The sequence below is a fragment of the Hypanus sabinus genome, chromosome 9 (assembly GCF_030144855.1).
Source record: "Hypanus sabinus isolate sHypSab1 chromosome 9, sHypSab1.hap1, whole genome shotgun sequence".
NCBI classification, from domain to species: Eukaryota; Metazoa; Chordata; class Chondrichthyes; order Myliobatiformes; family Dasyatidae; genus Hypanus; species Hypanus sabinus.
In genome coordinates this window covers 7646438-7666063 of record NC_082714.1, presented here as the reverse complement: position 1 = coordinate 7666063, position 19626 = coordinate 7646438, and the positions used below count along the sequence as shown (strand labels likewise).

At 43.1% G+C, this 19626-nt stretch overlaps 1 protein-coding gene across 1 annotated transcript in view; it reads right to left on the bottom strand.

Annotated features, from left to right (window-relative positions):
• Window positions 1–19626, bottom strand: part of lmtk2 (lemur tyrosine kinase 2) — a 134733-nt gene that overhangs the window by 96903 nt on the left and 18204 nt on the right. The window contains exons 2-3 of the mRNA XM_059979015.1: window positions 6625–6746; window positions 4083–4236 (exon numbers count right to left, since the gene is read on the bottom strand). Of these exons, the coding sequence (XP_059834998.1) occupies window positions 4083–4236; window positions 6625–6746 (276 nt within the window). The remainder of the gene's footprint in view (window positions 1–4082; window positions 4237–6624; window positions 6747–19626) is intronic.

Below are 19626 nucleotides of genomic sequence, written 5' to 3'. Positions count from 1 at the left end.
TCACCAGGGCCCTGTACAAATGCAAAAGGATTTCCTTGCTCTTGTACTCAATTCCCTTTGTAATAAAGGCCAACATTCCATTAGCCTTCTTCACTGCCTGCTGCACTTGCTCATTCACCTTCAGTGACTGATGAACAAGGACTCCTAGATCTTTGTATTTCTCCCTTACCTAACTCTACACCGTTCAGATAATAATCTGCCTTCCTGTTCTTACTCCCAAAGTGGATAACCTCACACTTATTCACATTAAAAGTCATCTGCCAAGTATCTGCCCACTCACTCAGCCTATCCAAGTCACCCTGAATTCTCCTAACATCCTCATCACGTCACACTGCCACCCAGCTTAGTATCATCAGCAAACTTGCTGATGTTATTCTCAATGCCTTCATCTAAATTGTTGATGTAAATCGTAAACAGCTGTGGTCCCAATACCGAGCCCTGTGGCACCCCAATAGTCACCACCTGCCATTCCGAGAAACACTCATTCACCATTATGCTTTGCTTTCTATCTGCAAACCAGTTTTCTATCCATGACAATATCTTCCCCCCAATGCCATGAGTTCTGATTTTACCCACCAATCTCCTATGTGGGACCTTATCAAATGCCTTCTGAAAATCAAGGTACACTACATCCACTGGATCTCCCTTGTCTAACTTCCTGGTTACATCCTTGAAAAACTCCAATAGATTAGTCAAGTATGATTTGCCCTTGGTAAATCCATGCTGGCTCGGCCCAATTCTATCACTGCTATCTAGATATGCCACTATTTCATCTTTAATAATGGACTCTAGCATCTTCCTCACTACTGATGTTAGGCTGACAGGATGATAGTTCTCTGTTTTCTCCCTCCCTCCTTTCTTAAAAAGTGGGATAACATTAGCCATTCTCCAATCCTCAGGAATTGATCCTGAATCTAAGGAACATTGGAAAATGATTACCAATGCATCCGCAATTTCCAGGGCCACCTCCTTTAGTACCCTAGGATGCAGACCATCTAGACCTGGGGATTTGTCAGCCTTCAGTCCCATCAGTCTACTCATCACCATTTCCTTCCTAATGTCAATCTGTTTCATTTCCTCTGTTACCCGATGTCCTTGGCCCATCCATACATCTGAGAGATTGCTTGTGTCTTCCCTAGTGAAGACAGATCTAAAGAACTTATTAAATTCTTCTGCCATTTCTGTTTCCCATAACAATTTCACCCAATTCATTCCTCAAGGGCCCAACATTGTTCTTAACTATCTTCTTTCTCTTCACATACCTAAAAAAGCTTTTGCTATCCTCCTTTATATTCCTGGCTAGCTTGCATTCATACCTCATTTTTTCTCCCTGTATTGCCTTTTTAGTTAAGTTCTGTTGTTCCTTAAAAATTTCCCAATCATCTGTCCTCCCACTCACCTTAGCTCTGTCATATTTCCTTTTTTTTTAATGCTATGCAATCTCTGACTTCCTTTGTCAACCACTGTGGCCCCTTTCCCCCCTTTGAATCCTTCCTTCTCTGGGGGATGAACTGAATTTACACCTTGTGCATTATTCCCAAGAATACCTGCCATTGCTGTTCCACTGTCTTTTCTACTAGGATATCCGTCCAGTTAACTTTGACCAGCTCCTCCCTCATGGCTCCATAGTTTCCCCTGTTCAACTGCAACACTGACACCTCCGATCTGCCCTTATCCTTCTCAAATTGCAGATAAAAACTTATCATATTATAGTCACTACCTCCTAATGGCTCCTTTACTTCAAGATAGCTTATCAAATCCTGTTCATTATACAAGACTAAATCCAGAAAAGCCTTGTCCCTGGTCGGCTCTCGTACAAGCTGTTTCAAGAATGCATCCCGTAGGCACTCTACAAACTCCCTATCCTGGGGTCCAGCACCAACCTGATTCTCCCAGTTCACCTGCATGTTGAAATCCCCCATAACTACTGCGACATTACCTTTGCCACATGCCAATTTTAACTCCCTATTCAACTTGCACCCAATATCCATGCTACTGTTTGGTGGCCTGTAGACAACACCCATTAGGGTCTTTTTGCCCTTACTGTTCCTCAGTTCTATCCACACAGACTCTACTTCTCCTGATCCTATGTCCCCTTGCAAAGGACTGAATCTCATTCCTCACCAACAGAGCCACCCCACCCCCTCTGCCCACATTTCTGTCTCTACGATAGCACGTATACCCTTGTACATTCATTTTGCAGGTCTGATCTCCCTGCAGCCATGTCTCTGTTATCCCAACAACCTCATAGTTACCCATTCGCACCTGAGCTTCAAGCTCATCCGCCTTATTTCTGACACTTTGTGCATTCAGATATAGAATTTTTAGCCCATTTCTCCTCTCTGTTTAAATCGCTACCTATTGTGCTTAACCCAGCTCCCCGAACTCCCATCAGGCTATACGCTCCTCGAATTTTGTTGTCCTTCCGAAATTTACTTATTCTTTCTGCACATTTAACTCCATGTTCCGTCAGACCATCCATCTCTCCATGTGTCCTCCTTATCACTTGTTCCACCTCACCTTTCTCTACTACACATTTAATATTCCAGAACCGTGTAGTCCCCACCTGTCCTTTATTCTTCATCTCGCTATCCTCTCTCGCATTCTGGATCCCTGCCCCCTGCAAATTTAGTTTAAATCCCCCCCCCCCCCCCCCCGAGAAGCACTAGCAAACTTTCCTGCAAGAATGTTAATACCGCTCCAGTTCAGGCGTAAACTGTCCCTTCGGAACAGATCCCACCTTCCCTGGAACAAAGCCCAATTATCTAAAAACCTGAAGCCCTCCCTCCTGCACCATCCTCTCAGCCACGTATTAATCTGTATAATCCTACTGTTCCTTGCCTCACTCGCACGTGGCACAGGTAGCAATCCTGAGATTGTTACCCTGGAGGTCCTGCCCTTCAGCTTCGCACCTAACTCCCTGAACTCACTACGCAGGACCCCCTCACTCATTCTACCCACATCGTCGGTCCCTACATGGACCACAACATCTGGGTTCTTGCCCTCCCTCTCGAGAATAACCTGTACCCGTTCTGAGATGTCCCGGACCCCAGCACCAGGGAGGCAATATACCATCCAAGACTCCCGATCTTTCCCACAAAATCTCCTATCCGCCCCCCTGACTATAGAATTCCCTATCACTACCGCTCTTTCTCTTCCCTCCTCCCCTTCCTAGTCTATGTTCATATTCTTCGATTTTCCTCACATTCATGTGCCTATCTAATTGTCTCTAAAGTCGCTAATGTTTCTGCCTCTATCACCACTCTAGACAGCACATTCCAGGCACCAACCATTCCATGCAAAAAAACTTGCGCCACACACCTCCTTTGAAATTACCCCCTTCTCACCATAAATGCATGCCCTCTGGTATTAGACATTTCAACCCAGGGAAAAAAGATACCACCTGTCTATTCTACCCATGCATCTCATAATCTTATTAACCTGTACCATATCTCCCCTCAGCTCACTTTTACTGAAACAATTATTATGGATTGGACCCCAAATATTAACCAACAGTTTGAACACCGTGAATTTCTCCAAGAACATTGTGAAATTCTCCAAGAAAAGCATTCAGCAGCTTGATTGACCAATTCTTTAATAGAATAAACTGGAAGCCTTGTTATTAACCATTCGGATTTGAAATGGCATTGACAGATTAGGAAGTTATACACAGCCTTACAGCCAAACTTGCTCTTGCTACCACCAGATTTTCACATGCATGTACCTTCAGGGCATATTTCTTTTAATCAAATTCACAAATAGAATTCCTTGTCAAAGTTTGCCCTTTCAGATCTAAGGGGCCAATTGAAACACTTGAATGAAATAACCTTACTTAATGCACACTGTGAAATAAGATCAGGATTTTCTTGGTGGATGACTTCACTAGATAATTTTACTGAGACATGGGAAACCTATAGATTATAATGTCATTTAGGATTGGATTGCTTCAAATGAGCATCAGGAATAAAAAGCCAAGTAATCATATTCTATTAGATCACATTTGTCAAGTACTCTATATCATTTAAATCAATCTAAATATAAAAAGTAGTAAATGGCTGTTTGAAATGCAGAGCAGTGCACACCTTGTGTTTTTGATAAGTGAAGTTGCGTTGGAGTAGAAAACATAACATTCGGAACAGAAAGCGTATATACTTCAGAAAGTGTTGGAGGTGACGGAGTGTCTTCTGCTGGAGGTACAAAATCATTTTCTTCATCAAGATTATCATCTTCAAATTCCTGAAAGAGAAACAATAGTGGAACTCAACTTCAAGTAAATGGAGCATTATTTTGAGTGCACACTATACAAAACCTGCTTACGCTAATTCTGTAGCAACCCAGCACATTATAAACAATCCTGGAAAGCAACAGATCTACACCCCACAATGTCAGCAAAAAAAAATCAGACTTCAGGAAGGGGTAGAATCAGAATCAATTTTAGTATCACTGACATACATCGCAAAATTTGTGGTTTTGCAGTAGTATGGTGTGATACATATAAATACTATAAACTACAATAAGGTATAAAAATATTAAATTAGTAGTGCAAAGGGAGCAATATAGAGGTGGTGTTCATGAATGGCCCATTGTTCATTCTGAAATATTGATTGTGTGTTTTCAGGCTCCTGTATCCCCTGATGGTAGTAATAAAAGAACATGTCTTGTGCAATAGCACCTTTTTAAGGCATCACCTTTTGAAGATACCTTCGATGCTGTGAAGGCAGTGCTCATGATGGAGCTGACTGAGTTTCCATCCCTCTGCAGCTTTTTCCAATCTTGTGAAATGACCCCGCCATTCCAGGCGGTGCTGCAACCAGTTAGAATGACCTCCCCGGTACATCTATAGAAATTTGTTAGTCTTGGTGACATACAAAATCTTCTCAAACTCCTAATAAAATATAGCATCTGGTGTACTTTCTTTATAATTGCATCAATATGTTAGGTCCAGGATAGATCTTCAGCGATGTTGATACCCAAGAACTTGAAACTTTTCACCTTTGCCACTGCTAACCCCTTGATGAGGATTGGTGTGTTCCCTTCCCAAAGTCCACAATCAGTTCCTTGGTCATACTGAGGTTGATTGCAAGGTTGTTGTTGTGACACCACTCAACTGGCTGATCGATCTCATTCCTGTACAGAGCACACGGACTGGTTTACATCAGCGATGCTGAGGTCATGAGCTAAAAGCTTCAAGCTCTTTGGAATGAATATCAACAAGAGTCTGTCGAAGTAAAACCACGTAGACACCATAGCCAAGAAAGTGTACTAGCTCTTTACTTCATCAAGAGACTAGAGAAATTTACTATGTCCCCTTTTTTAATCAATATACCTATCCAGGCATGATATGGCCTGGTGTGACAACTGCTCTGTCCAAGGCCACAAGAAACTGAATAGAGTTGGACACAGTTCAGTATATCACAAAAACCAGCCTCCCTTCTATGGACTCTGTCTACATGTCTTACTGCCTCAGTAAAGTATCCAACATAATAGAAGACTTCAGCTATCCCAGACATTGCCTTCTCTCTCATATTGGGCAGCAGATACAAAAGCCTGAAAGAATGTACCACCAGGCTCAAGGACAGCTTCTATCCCACTGTCCTACGACTACTGAATGATTCCCTAAAAAAATAAGATTTAACCTCATAATTTACCTCATTTTGATCTTGCACCTTAATGTCTATATAATACTTAATGTACTGATGTGGTGAAATGATCTGTATGGATGGCATTAGACTAGAAGACATGGGAGCAGAATTAGGCCATTTGGCCCATTGAATCTGCTCTGCCATTCCATCATGGCTGATTCATTATCTCTCCCTACCCCATTCTCCTGCCTTTTCCCCATGACCTTTGACACCCTTATTAATCCTATCAATCTCCACTTTAAATATACCCAAGACTTGGCCTCCACAGCTATCTGTAGCAATGAGCTCTGACTAAAGAAATTTTTTTTCAGATGTTCTAACTGGACGTTCCTCAATTCTGAGGCAGTGTCCTCTGGTCCCAGGCTTCCCCACTATAAGGAACATCTACTCTATCCAGGTCTTTCTGATAAGTTTTTCCACTCTACCTCAGTACATGTGACAATAATAATACCAATTTAAACTGTATTTAATTACAACAAAAATATATCACATGATTAATGCACATTTTTATTGTTTTTCTGTTTTTCATCATATTCAACTCTGCATAGCAATCATCTGAAAATACTACAACAAAGGAGTTGCAACGACTGAAGCCCAAACATAAACTAAGAAGAAATCTCACCCCAGGCAGCGTGAAATTTGAAAAAAAGAGAATATTAACTGCACATAATGACATTCAATTAACAGATACAGATTCCACACCCTTCTTCTGCTCCCAAAAGACTTTTAAACCAGTCAGTGTGGAATGCACGAATTAGCATTTGACAGCCTCAGGAATTTTTTCTTCTTCTTGTGGCTGGTGTTCACATTTGAGAAAGAAAATCTAAACCAAGCTACGTTGTTGAATGGTGCTCCTGAATCAGCCACCTGCAGTATAGGACAACTCTGCCCTTACTGATATATTGATTATGCAATGCAAACACAATTTAAATATCACCATTCAATGAAAACAGAGAAACCAAGGTGCATCCTACGTACTCACCTTGAAATTTATTTCGCGGTCTTTGCAGCATGATGCACAATTCACAAGCAGGACAACGAGGACAACTAAGCAGCACCCAGAAAGTACGAGCAGTGACACGGAGACTTCAACAGTTGTTTCCCCTGGAAAATGGAATAAATCATTTGTAAACATCAGGTTTTAAAAACCCATTCCAAGAAACTACACATTATATGGTATAAGTTCAATGGCTTAATCAAAGTTCAAAGCAAATGTATTAGCAAAGTATGTATATACTACCCTGAGATTCATTTTCTTGCAGGCATTCACAGTATTACAAAGAAATGCAATAGAACCAATGAAAAACTACACATAATCAGTCAGCGTGGGATGTAAAATGCTACATTGCTAGATGTAGAATGCCAGTTGAATAAATGTTAAAAAAAGTTTAAATTTCCTATTGCAAATAGACTCAAGCAGTAAAGTATAATCTGCAACTCTGTAGAAAAATTGCCCATTAAGAGAACCATAAAATGAATAGGGAAATACATGCCCCAGAAGACACTATCAACAATATTCTTCCCATTAAGTAACTAGCTTCAATGTATAAAACTCCATATTCTCAGACCATCCCAAGCACTTCATAAACATTATTTCTGAAGATCAATTATCAAGGGTAGACTCTTCTAAAACACCTTGTGTCTACAATTATATTTGTTATGAGGATAGATTTTCTACTGCTTCCTTAATTCAATATTTCTCAGCAATTTATTGGCCAAAATATCTGTTTGTATACATTTCCCTTTCCTTCCAAAATGTTCCAAGATTAAAACCAGCTTTTTACCATAAGACATAGGAGTATAATTAGGCCATTTGGCCCATCGAGTGTGCTCTGCCATTCTATCATGGCTGATTTATCATTCCTCAACCCCACTCTTCTGCTTTCTCCCCGTAACCTTTGTCACCTTAACTAACAAAGAACCTAACCTCTGCTTTAAATATAACCAATGAGTTAACCTCCATAGCCAAATGTGGCAACATAATCCCACAGATTCACCACCCACTGGCTAAAGAGACGTTGTTCTATTCTGAAGCTGTACTCTCTGGTCCTAGAATCCCTACAACAGGAAAAACACTCTGCATGTCCACTCTATCTAGGCCTTTCAATGTACAACAGCTCTCAATGAGAACACCCCTCATTCTTCTAAACTCCAGCAAGTACAGACCCAGTCATTACAGCAGCAGGCTAAGTACTTTATCTGGGACTCCACAGTGGTGAGGAAAGAATTCACGACCCCATCAGTCAGCTCTGCCCTGTGCTTGAGATACCATCAGTGGCAACAGGAAAAGGAAGGAGCGGCCCTGCTGTACACCCTTCCACTTTATCTGGGACCAGCAGTGGTGATGGAAGATCTCATGATTGCATCAGGGAGATCCTATGTGAGGCAGAGCACGTCCTTCCTTTTCCAATGGACACCAATGATTTCCCACAGTTCAGGGTCTGGGTCAGGGTCAGGGTATGGAGTTGAGCTTTGTGTCAGCGACAAAGGCTTAGGGTTAGTGATGAGGAATCAGGGTATGAGTCAGGATTTAAGGTTAGGAACAAGTTACTTTTACAGGTTTTGCAATACATTAGGAACATCAGGGTTAGGAATGACTATTAGTTTTATAAGTTGGGCTTTGATCAGAGTCAGGTTTTACGTTTAGGGACTGGGGTAATGATTATGGGTTAGGGATTTGTGTGAAACAACTTGAGATTTGGATCAGTAATAGGAATTAGGGTTCATGTTTTAATTTATGGTTTGGATCAGGGTTTAGGGTTCAGATTTGGGTCAGGGACATGGTTTGGGATTAGACTCATCTTCCCCATCCTGCTGAATTTATCTTTTTGCGTATAAAGTCTGGTATCAGGATGTCTGTTAAACAGACTGGTCCTCTGCAACTCGATTGTGTTGCAGATGTGTTCCCACATGGCACTGATGACCCTTCAAGAAATGCTAAGTATTTTTGTAAAAGTAATTTAAAAAATCCTGTGGATGGGAAATATACTTCAGAATTGTCCGTCACTCATTCACCTTCTCACACACCATCCCCCACTTCTCTGTGTCCTCTCATCTGTCCCCTGCCTCACATTGCCTGTGATCCCAGCCCACCTCTCTCCCCCCTTTTGAGGTGGTCCTGCCTTTTGGTTGTTGCTCTCAAACTAGTGTTTCCTATCTTGTGAGGAGTTACTTCCCCCTCCCCCCCTTGGGTCTTGAGGTCACACCACCGGGTATGAGGCCATTATGACATTGCCTGGTCTCATTTTGTGGCAGCAGCCCTCCATGGTTACCTGATATCCCTTGTTGCCCTGTTAGTCTTTACAGGGATTCTGTGTGAGCATTTTGTTCACCCCTCATTTTGCCCTCAGCCTGTCCCCTTGCCCCTTCACGGTCAAGAGATGGATGTATCATCGTGAATTATATATTTACTTTGATGTGAGAGAGTTATTCCATCAGTGTATTACATTCCCTTTAAATTGGTGGATTACCAGCCTGAAAAGGCTGGATCTTCTTAGATAAGTGACAGGACCACCAAGAGGTCGAGTTGGAGGCTGCAATCTCAAGCTCGTGTTTTCTATGTGGCACACAGAGTCATAAAGATGGAATTTCCCATCACCCAAGAACTACTAGACAAACCAAGAGTGTGGATCTTCCCAAGAGAACCTCCATCCCTCTACGCCATGCCACTAAATCAGATTACAGCGATTCCTCAGGCAGTGGATTACAGTACTGTGAGCAGGTGACACCTTCTCCTATAAAGGCTGTCTTCTGGAAGGATTCCCAAATTCCTTTAAGCCACTGGAGACCATGAGGAAAAACACCTGGACATTGTGGCAACACCCAGCAATGGGGATCATGCATTCCCCCCCACAACGCCAGCTGCGGCCCTGATTTTCAGGGAGAGCAACTCAAGCAGCCAAAGGAACCTGCAGACACCCTGCTCCAGTAAAATAGGAAAGGTGAGGTGGAACCAGACCTTCTCTCTCAGTGGCTACCAATGGCCTCACAAGCAGAGTTGAGCAGCTGCCTGATGCTGTCATCACCTGAAGAAGCCAAAGATTTCAATCTGGACACGTGGCCCAGAAGCTTCAGTTAACCTGGAGACGAGGAAGACTTGTTGCGTGCACTGCTGTTGGTGGACAACAGGGAAGATGGCAGCCTGCCTTTAGCCAAGTTGAGGGTGCTTTTGTTGATTGACAAATCCCCTGACGGAGACCCAGAGCCCACCCTGAAAGAACAGTGGTACCAAATAGATCTTGCGTCCCTCTCAGATGCAGAGGGTGAATCCGTTTCTACCGCTTCCCCATGCCAGGCTGAGGGAACGCATCAAAACCTTCTGGTAAGATAGCAGCGCATTCTGGGCACCGAGAGCTACAAGTGCTCTGGGTCTATCCCACCAGTGAGCTGCTCGTTGATCAGAGGAGCCTGCCCATTAATCAAAGGCTTCAGAGTTGGAGGGATTGTCTTGGACGTTTGTCTTGCGATCACAAGACTCCGCTGGACATTGATAATCAAAGATGCGGCAGGCCTTTGTTTGGTGACTTGACAGGCAGCGTGGGAGCTGCGTAACATAGCAAGGGCTAGGCCTCAAGCCACAGGCTTGCCTGCAGCTACAGTCCAAGAGAGAGACACCAGAGGCGGTGTAGAGTGACGTCCAAGCTCAGTTGGGGCTGGCTCCTCCAATCAATTCTGCCCTCCAGTGTTCAATCAGTGGAATGACAGGACGGAATGCAGTGGCTGCACACCACTGGGAATCCATATAGTCAATATATGGGACATGTCAACTCAGGGTCTTGGACTACGTATATGCTTTTTTTTGGTGACTTTTTTCTCTCACTAATTTGAATGTGCTATTTATGTTTTGCACCTTAACCACAGAAGGACACTGTTTCATTCGGGTGTATGCATGTATGGATGAATGATAATTAAGCCGAATTTGATTTGAAAGGGTAGTTGGCGCCTTACGCAATAGACTCTCCTAGCTTAAGTCCCTCTCCCAACTTCCTCTACAAACAGAAATCAGGCTTTCCCATTAATCGAAGAAGGGGCAAGGCCAAGAGCAATACTTCAGCCATCTTGGCATTCTTTCCATGTAGTTCAGTGTGTGTTAAAATCTGGAAGACAGGCGTCCAGAAGACATTGTGCCATCAGCTGTTGAAGGACTAACAGGTTTCTGAGACTTAAAACTTTGTAGAGATGCCCAACAGTAAATAATTCTGCTGTAAATAACTATCTGTATAATACCGTAAATTCCAGACTATAAGCCGCTACTTTTTTCCCACGCTTTGAACACTGCGGCAACACTGCGGCCTATACTACGGTGCGGCTAATGCATGTTTTTTTTTCATGCCGCCAAAAACATTTTGCCTCGTAACAGTAGACCAATAAAATTGATGAGTAGTTCACAGAGGTCCAATGAAATTGTACGATAAATCAAGCGCACTTTCACAATTAAATTATTGTAAATCAGTCATTTGTACTCATCCTCATCAACATGAAAAACACTCGAAGAAAAGCATATGATGCAGCTTTTAAGTTAAAGGCGATCAATCTGGCGGTTGAAGAAGGAAATCGAGCTGCTGCACATAATCTTGGCATAAATGAATCGATGTTGAGACGGTGGAGACGCCAGCATGAAGAACTGAGTCAATGCAAAAAGACGACAAAAGCTTTCAGAGGTAATCATAGCAGATGGCCCGAACTTGAAAACTTTCTTGAAGACTGGGTTAACACACAGAGAGCAGGCAGCCGCGGTGTTTCCACCGTGCAGATCAGACTGAAGGCTAAAGCAATCGCCACCAAAATGAAAATCGAAGATTTTAGAGGTGGGCCATCGTGGTGCTTTAGATTTATGAGACGAAAAGGCCTGTCCGTTAGGGTACGCACGACTCTGTGTCAGCAGCTCCCTCCCGACCACGAGGAACAACTTGCTAACTTCCGCACATTCACTCAAACAAAGATAGCGGAGAATTCCATCGGGCCAGATGATATCATAAATATGGATGAAGTACCTTTGACGTTTGACCTGCCTCTCACTCGGACTGTTAATAAAAAAGGTGACTCATCCATCACACTGAAAACAAGTGGCCTTGAGAGAACGCATTTTACTTGTGTTCTGAGCTGCACAGCATCCGGACTAAAGCTTCCACCGATGGTGATTTTTTAAGCGGCTGACAATGAAAGTTCAGTGAAAGCTGCCATCAAGAGTACAAACCGAATTCCAGCTGTGATTCCTGGGGGCACTATGAAGTATTTGCAGCCACTGGACATCAGCGTGAACCGGGCATTTAAAGTGGCGCTGCACGTTGAGTGGGAGGCTTGGATGACGAGCGGTGAGAAATCCTTTACCAAAACAGGACGCATGCGAAGAGCATCTTTAACTCAAGTCTGCCAGTGGATCCTAAATGCGTGGAGCCGTGTCACAACATCCACCATCACCAGCGGGTTTCGAAAGGCTGGACTGCTGCGTGATGAAGAGGACCGTGTGCGCTCAAGTGAGAGCGACAACGAAGAGACTGAAGTGAGTGACGAGATCGTGAGGTTTTATTCCATTCGGACACTGAAGAAGAGAACTTTGATGGTTTTAGTGCGCAGGAGGAAGATGAAGAAGGCGATTAATAACTTTTCCTGGTAGGCTGCAGTATATATATTTTTTTTACCAGTCGTTAGGAGATATTGGAATGTTGTTCGTGCACTGTTCAGTAAAAAAGTATACGCAACGTAATTTGTGTGTTACCGATACGTATGTATATATAAAAGTAGCTGTGTTACAGGCACTGTTCGAAAAAAAGCATTTGCAATATATATTTGTTTATGTTACCATACGGATTTAATTAAAAGTTAAAAAATCCTCACGTGTAATATCTTTCTGTGTAAATATCTCATATTACAACGTGGGACAACTGCGGCTTAAAATCCGGTGCGGCTTGTACAAGTACAAAATTGATTTTCTTTCTAAAATTAGAGCGTGCAGCTTTTAATCAGGTGCGCTCTGTAGTCCGGAATCTACGGTAAATAGTTTCAATTGGTAAAGTAATTTCTCTTTTGATGAATGGATAGACTAATAGCAGTTTATTAGTGTTGTTTAATTGTACTAAGATACAATAAAAATCTTAGCCTTGTTTGCTTAACAAACAGATCATTCCCCACACAAGTACATCAAGCAGAACAAGGAAAACAAAATGCAGAATACAGTTAGAGAAACAGCACTGCAGATTGACAAAGTGCAAGGGCTATGTTGTGGTAGATTGTGAGATCAAAATTCAACCTGGAAGACTGATCAAGGATAGAACGCTCTGACGAGCTGCTGTCAGCAGTTTATGCCCCAGTAAGGATGATGGGCTTAACTAACTATCTGAGGGGAAGGTTGCTTTATTCACACTTTACCTTCTATCTGATAAAGAGTTCTCAAGCCACATTAGTATATTATACCCAATTCTTGTTGACTAATTCTTGTTGGCATAAGGCCTTATCGGAAACCTCCGAGAGTCCAAATGCACCACATTCATTGGTACCCCCTTTACCTAAAGTCCAGTAGATTAATCCAGCAGAATTTACATTTCATGAATCCTAATCTTCTGTAAATAAACTTTTCCTAGTGATCAAGGTGTTAGGTATCTCATACTGTACCTGAACTGACAGAAACCTTCAATTCCTTGTGAATGAGTCATTTTGAATCACCCAAATCATTTCAATAAAACTATTCACCCACATTATTCATGTCTAGCAAAAAACGTTTAACTAAATACAGATCCTCCAATTGCAATTCTGATCCAACAGTAAACTGTTCTTAATTTTTGTTGCCGACCTGTACAATATTCGCTGTGCAAAGTTACAAAGCAGAAACACACAAAAATGCAAAAAGCTGCACAAGAGTTCACAGTACATTCAAATCTGGCTTATTCCACCGCAAAACTACTCATAGTATGCATGTTCCTCCCACTTTACATTAGCTTCTACACCCTGACACAAATGTTGAAAGGCTGAGCCTGAAACCAAACATTGTTAATGTTCATAAATGTAAAACATTCAAAGTTTGAAATGTGAGGAAAGGAGAAAGCAAATCAGAAGGATCAAAAATTCAGATGCTAGATATCAAAGGAAAACAAAACATTGGAAGTACTTGTGCAAAGCACTTTGAACTTTGAACAAATTACAGGAAGTCGTCAGCAAATCAGGAAGCATCAATGGAGCGAATAAACAGTCAACGTTTCAGACCAGGACCCTTCTTCAGGACAGTTTAGGAAGGGGGCAAAAGCCGGAATGAGAAGGTGGGGATAAGGAGAGTACAAGCTAGAAGATGACAGGTGAAACTAGGTGAGCGGGAAGGTAGATGGCTGGGGGAGGGGGCATGAAGTGAGAAGCTGAGAGGGGAAAGTTGGAAGAGATAAGTAACCAAAGAATAAAAAGGGAATGAGAAGGGCATCAGAGGGAGGTGATGGGCTGGTGAGAAGACATGAGAGGAACTACCAGAAGTTAGAGAAATTGATGTTCATGCCATTAGATTGGCGGTTACCCAGACAGAATATGAAGTGTTGCTCATCCAATCTGAGAGAGGCCTTATCATGACAGTACAGGCAGCCTTGGACTGACATGTTGGAATGGAAATGGGAAGTCAAATTAAAATGGACGACCTCTGGGAAATCCCACCTATCATGGAGGACAGAGCAACCGTGTGCAACGAATGCTCAGCATGTCAGTCAACATCTGTGGAGAGAGTTATGACCCTTCATATAAATAGAAAAGAGAGGAAAAAAAACAACTAGTTTTCTGTAGCAGTTAAGAAAGGGGAGGAGTAGGTAAATCAAAGGGAATATATTTGACACTGCACTGCACTGGTTTAATGGGGACAATTCAAGTAACAGTCAGAAAGCCACTAAGCTCCTTGGTCTGTGCAACATGTGGTTACCAGTGAGTCCCAGGGACACGTGCTATACCAATGAAGTAAGAAAAAGGGAGGCAAAATAACGACAGGCAGAAATGTGCCATTATGACATAGACAAGGGTTACCTAAAGTTCAAGAACTTGATAGACAAACATTAGCTTTATTTGTCACATGTCCATCAAAACATGTCATTTGTGTGAAATGTATCATTTATATTAACAACCAACACTCAAGCTTGTGCTGAGGACAGCCCAGAAGTGTCACCATGCTTCAGGTGCCAATGCAACATCAGTGCTCCCAGGGAAAACACACACGATCATGAGAACATACAAACCCTTACAGTGAGTGGCAGGAATTGAACCCTAATTGCTAGCGCTGATTGCATGCTTCCGCGTTGCTCACTACCAAAAAAAAATCAGAAACTTCGGCTGGAAGGATTCTAGCATTTTCTACCTCTTTCTTCTCAAAATCCACCTACCCCTCTCGAGCGCCTTTCAAAAAAAGTCGATTTTGCTTAATTGGGCCATCAGTAATCGGGACACTACGTCACTTAATTGGGACAGAAGACTGTTGCTAAACAATTTCTAACAATGTCTGCATTGCTGTTAGACACTACACTGTGCTTCAAGTGAACAGTTTTTACATAGCATGTTTCATGTATTTATATTCAAAAAGCAATGATATGTGTCACTGAGAGTTGGTGAGAAATAAGCAGAAGGACAATTCAAAACTGCTTTGCTCACTGTGGTTTCAAGAATTCAAGTTGGAGATGCTATAAACAGCTGGGAGTGAACATGAAATGATTTCACGACTTTAACAAGTTAGGAACTATTTCATGAAGCCTCAGCTAACTGGGGCAGCCACTTAATTGGGCCAAAATGTACTGGTCCTAATGTGAACCAATCAACCAGAATCCACTGTACCCAGTGAGAAGTAGCACCTTATCAATGAATAAGCTCATAACACGAGTGTTTCAAAGGCAGCTGTAAGAGTCTAGAGAGGGCAATGTTCTACACGAACAATGATAGGGAACAGTTAAGCAATCTTTTCACCTGTGAAGCAATTTTGCCAACTTTGAAGAAGCAATTATAGTACAATCACCTGCTGGAAATGTTTGAACCACACTGTAATTTATAATACCTAGATGGTGTAATGAGCGTATTCCATGGAAAAGTTGCTTTAACTTTACTCAGTAGCGCAGGGGTGTCAAACTCATTTTAGGTCACGGGCCGAATTGGGCAAAATGCAGCTTCATGCGGGCCAGATCAGTCGGGCGCGTGCGAACGCAGCTTTCATTGCCTCCGTTTTTTCAGCCTGTTTTCATGTGTCTCAGTCTCTGCTATATCTACAAAGTGTTTCACTTCACAAGTTCCATTTCTTATGAAGAAGACTGCTGAGCAAGCATTATTTTTATGATTGGTATTAACTTACAATCATAGGCTTCATATCGCCGGGCCATTAATAATTAAAATAATAGATCTATCTAAAACGATCTTGCGGGCCGGATATAATTGTACGCCGGGCCGGATATGGCCCGCGGGCCTGGAGTTTGACACCTATGCTGTAGCAGAACAGAAACCATCCTGAACAATATACTAGTGATCAACTATAATGTGTATAAAGAACAAGTGGACCAAATCAGATTCATGACGCTGAACTCTTCTTCCACTGGCTCAAACTCTGAGCTTACTTCTTTGACAAGGACTCTCCTACCCCCACCAATGACTCCTTCTCCCATCTTCAACCCACCTCCTCTTCATGGACCCTGCTCTGGATCTCTTTATTGCTAATTGCCGACAGGACATCAACCGTCTCGACTTCACCACACCGTGTTCCAATTCCAACCTAACTCCTTCCAAACGCTCTGCTCTCCGCTCCCTCCACACCAATCCCAACCTCACTATAAAACCCGCTGATAAGGAGGGAGCTGTTGTAGCTGGCGTACTGACCTCTACCTGGCCAAGGCACAGTGACAACTCTCTGATAACTTCTCTTATTTACCCCTTGATCATGACCCCACTAAGGAGCACCAGGCCATTGTCTCCTATATCATCACCAACCTTATCAACTCTGGGGATTTCCCATCCACTGCCACCAACCTCATAGTTCCCACACCCCTCACTTCCCGTTTCTACCTCCTACCCAAGATCCACAAACCTGCCTGTCCAGGTAGGCCTATTTCCTCAGCTTGTTCCTGCCCCACCGAACTCATTTCTGCATACCTTGACACTGTTTTATCCCCCCTTGTTCAATCCCCTCCCACCTATGTTCGTGACACTTCTCACGCTTTGAATTTTTTCAACGATTTTAAGTTCCCTGGCCCCCACCGCCTTATTTTCACCATGGACGTCCAGTTCCTATATACCTCCATCCCCCACCAGGAAGGACTCAAAGCTCTCTGCTTCATTTTGGATTCCAGACTTAACCAATTCCCCTTTACCACCAATCTCCTCCGTCTAGCGGAATTAGTTCTTACTTTCAATAATTTCTCCTTTGGCTCCTCCCACCTCCTCCAAGCCAAAGGTGTAGCCACGGGCACCTGCATGGGTCCCAGTTATGCCTGCCTTTTCATTGGCTTTGTGGAACAGTCCATGTTCCAAGCCTATATGGGTATCCGTCCCCCTCTTTTCCTTCGCTACATTGACGACTGCATTGGCACTCCCTCCTGCACACATGCTGAGCTCGTTGACTTCATTAACTTTGATGTTAATTCGTTGACTCCAACTTTCACCCTGTCCTCAAAGTTACCAGGTCCATTTCTGACACCTCCCTCCCCTTTCTTGATCTTTCTGTCTCCATATCTGGAGATGGCTTATGTACTAATATCTACTATAAGCCTACATACTCTCACAGCGACCTGAACTATTCCTCTTCCCACCCTGTCTCTTGCAAAAATGCTATCCCCTTCTCAAAGTTCCTCCGTCTCCGCCGCATCTCCGCTCAGGATGAGGCTTTTCATTCCAGGATGAAGGAAATGTCTTCCTTTTTTAAACAAAGGGGCTTCCCTTCTTCCACCATCAACTCTGCTCTCAAACGTATCTCTTCCATTACCCGCACATCCGCCCTCACCCTATCCGCCCACCACCCCACTCGGGATAGGGTTCCCCTTGTCCTCACCTACCACCCCACCAGCCTCTGGGTCCAATGTATAATTCTCCGTAACTTCCGCTACCTCCAACAGGATCCCAAGCACATCTTTCCCTCCCCCTCCCTTTCTGCTTTCCGCAGGGATTGCTCCCTACACGACTCCCTTGTCCATTCGTCCCCCCATCCCTTCCCACCAATCTCCTTCCTGGCACTTATCCTTGTAAGCAGAACAAGTGCTACACCTGCCCTTACACTTCCTCCCTCACCACCATTCAGGGGCCCAGACAGTCCTTCCAGGTGAGGTGACACTTCACCTATGAGTCGGCTGGTGTGGTATACTGCATCCGGTGCTCTCGGTGTGGCCTTTTACATATTGGTGAGACCCGACGCAGACTGGGAGACCGTTTCGCTGAATACCTACGCTCTGTCTGCCAGAGAAAGCAGGATCTCCCAGTGGCCACACATTTTAATTCTACATCCCATTCACATTCTGATATGTCTATCCATGGCCTCCTCTGCTGTCAAAATGAAACCAAACTCAGGTTGGAGGAACAACACCTTATATACCGGCTGGGTAGCCTCCAACCTGATGGCATGAACATTGACTTCTCTAACTTCCGTTAATGCTCCTTTCCCCCCCCTTCTTACCCCATCCCTGACATATTTAGTTTTTTTTTGTCTCTCTCTGCCCATCACTCTGCCTGTTCTCCATCTCCTTCTGGTGTTCCCCCCCACCTTTCTTTCTCCCTCGGCCTCCTGTCCAATGATCCTTTCCCTTCTCCAGCTCTGTATCCCTTTTGCCAATCACCTTTCCGGTTCTCAGCTTCTCCCCACCCCCTCTGGTCTTCTCCTATCATTTTGTATTTTCCCCTCCCCCTGATACTTTCAAATCTCTTACTATCTTTCCTTTCAGTTAGTCCTGACGAAGGGTCTTGGCCTGAAATGTCGACAATGATTCTCCTTATAGATGCTGCCTGGCCTGCTGTGTTCCGCCAGCATTTTGTGTGTGTTGCTTGAATTTCCAGCATCTGCAGATTTCCTCGTGTTTGCTTCTGAAAATCAGATTCTTATCTGTGTTTCAATATCATACTGTCCATACCTCTCTTCAGACTGACCAAACCAGCTATAATACCGTTAAAAACTTCACACTAGCTAGAATACAGTCCGAATTTTGAAAAGACATTATTTAAGGCATACCTCCACTGCAATGTCTCAGTGGTTTATTGGAAGTAAGTCAGAAAGCATCCTCCCATCTCCAAATCTTTGGGCAAAGCACTCAAAACTGTTTAAAAAATAAAGTGGAACTCCAAAGGTTCTTAGCTGCCTTTTAGACACAATGTAATTATTTTCATTTAATCAATCAAATTTTAAAAAAACAACTGGGTGAATATATGGCATGCACTGAAGAAAATTAGTTTCATTGCAATTAAGGTGTTTTCAAATTTTAATTGTTTCATACAATATAGACTAGTTTTCCCTCCGAATCTATGCTGGCACTTGAGTAATCCCGTTCCCCAAGTTGCTTTCACTGTAATCTATTCTTCCTTGTATACCTCTGCATTTATCCCAATTCTCCTCCCACTCATCTACACCAGTCACACTGTGCACGGCAGTGCCAAGAACCTGTCAACAACTCCTGCCCTTCCTGCTGCCTCATGCAGAACCTGGCATGCACACTTGCTCTCCACGAAGAATCACCCATGTAGCTTTAGAGAGAACAGAGTTCTGTGACAATTTCTCAATGCAATAACATTACCAACAGGGCATCTTTCTGATCCTTTACCCGATCTTGTTTATAAGAGCCACCCTCCAACAAATCTCTCCACCTCTGCAAGAAATCCATCTAAAACCTTTCAAGATTCAAAGTAAACTTATTATCAAAGTATGTATTTGTCACTTTGAAATTTATTTTCTTTCAGGCATTCACAGTAGGACAAAATACAAAAGAATCAATGAAAACTACACATCTGTGGCCTCCGTCAGTCGTGGTCAATCATGGGTACTGCGCCTCTGGTAGTCACTGGGAGTGGC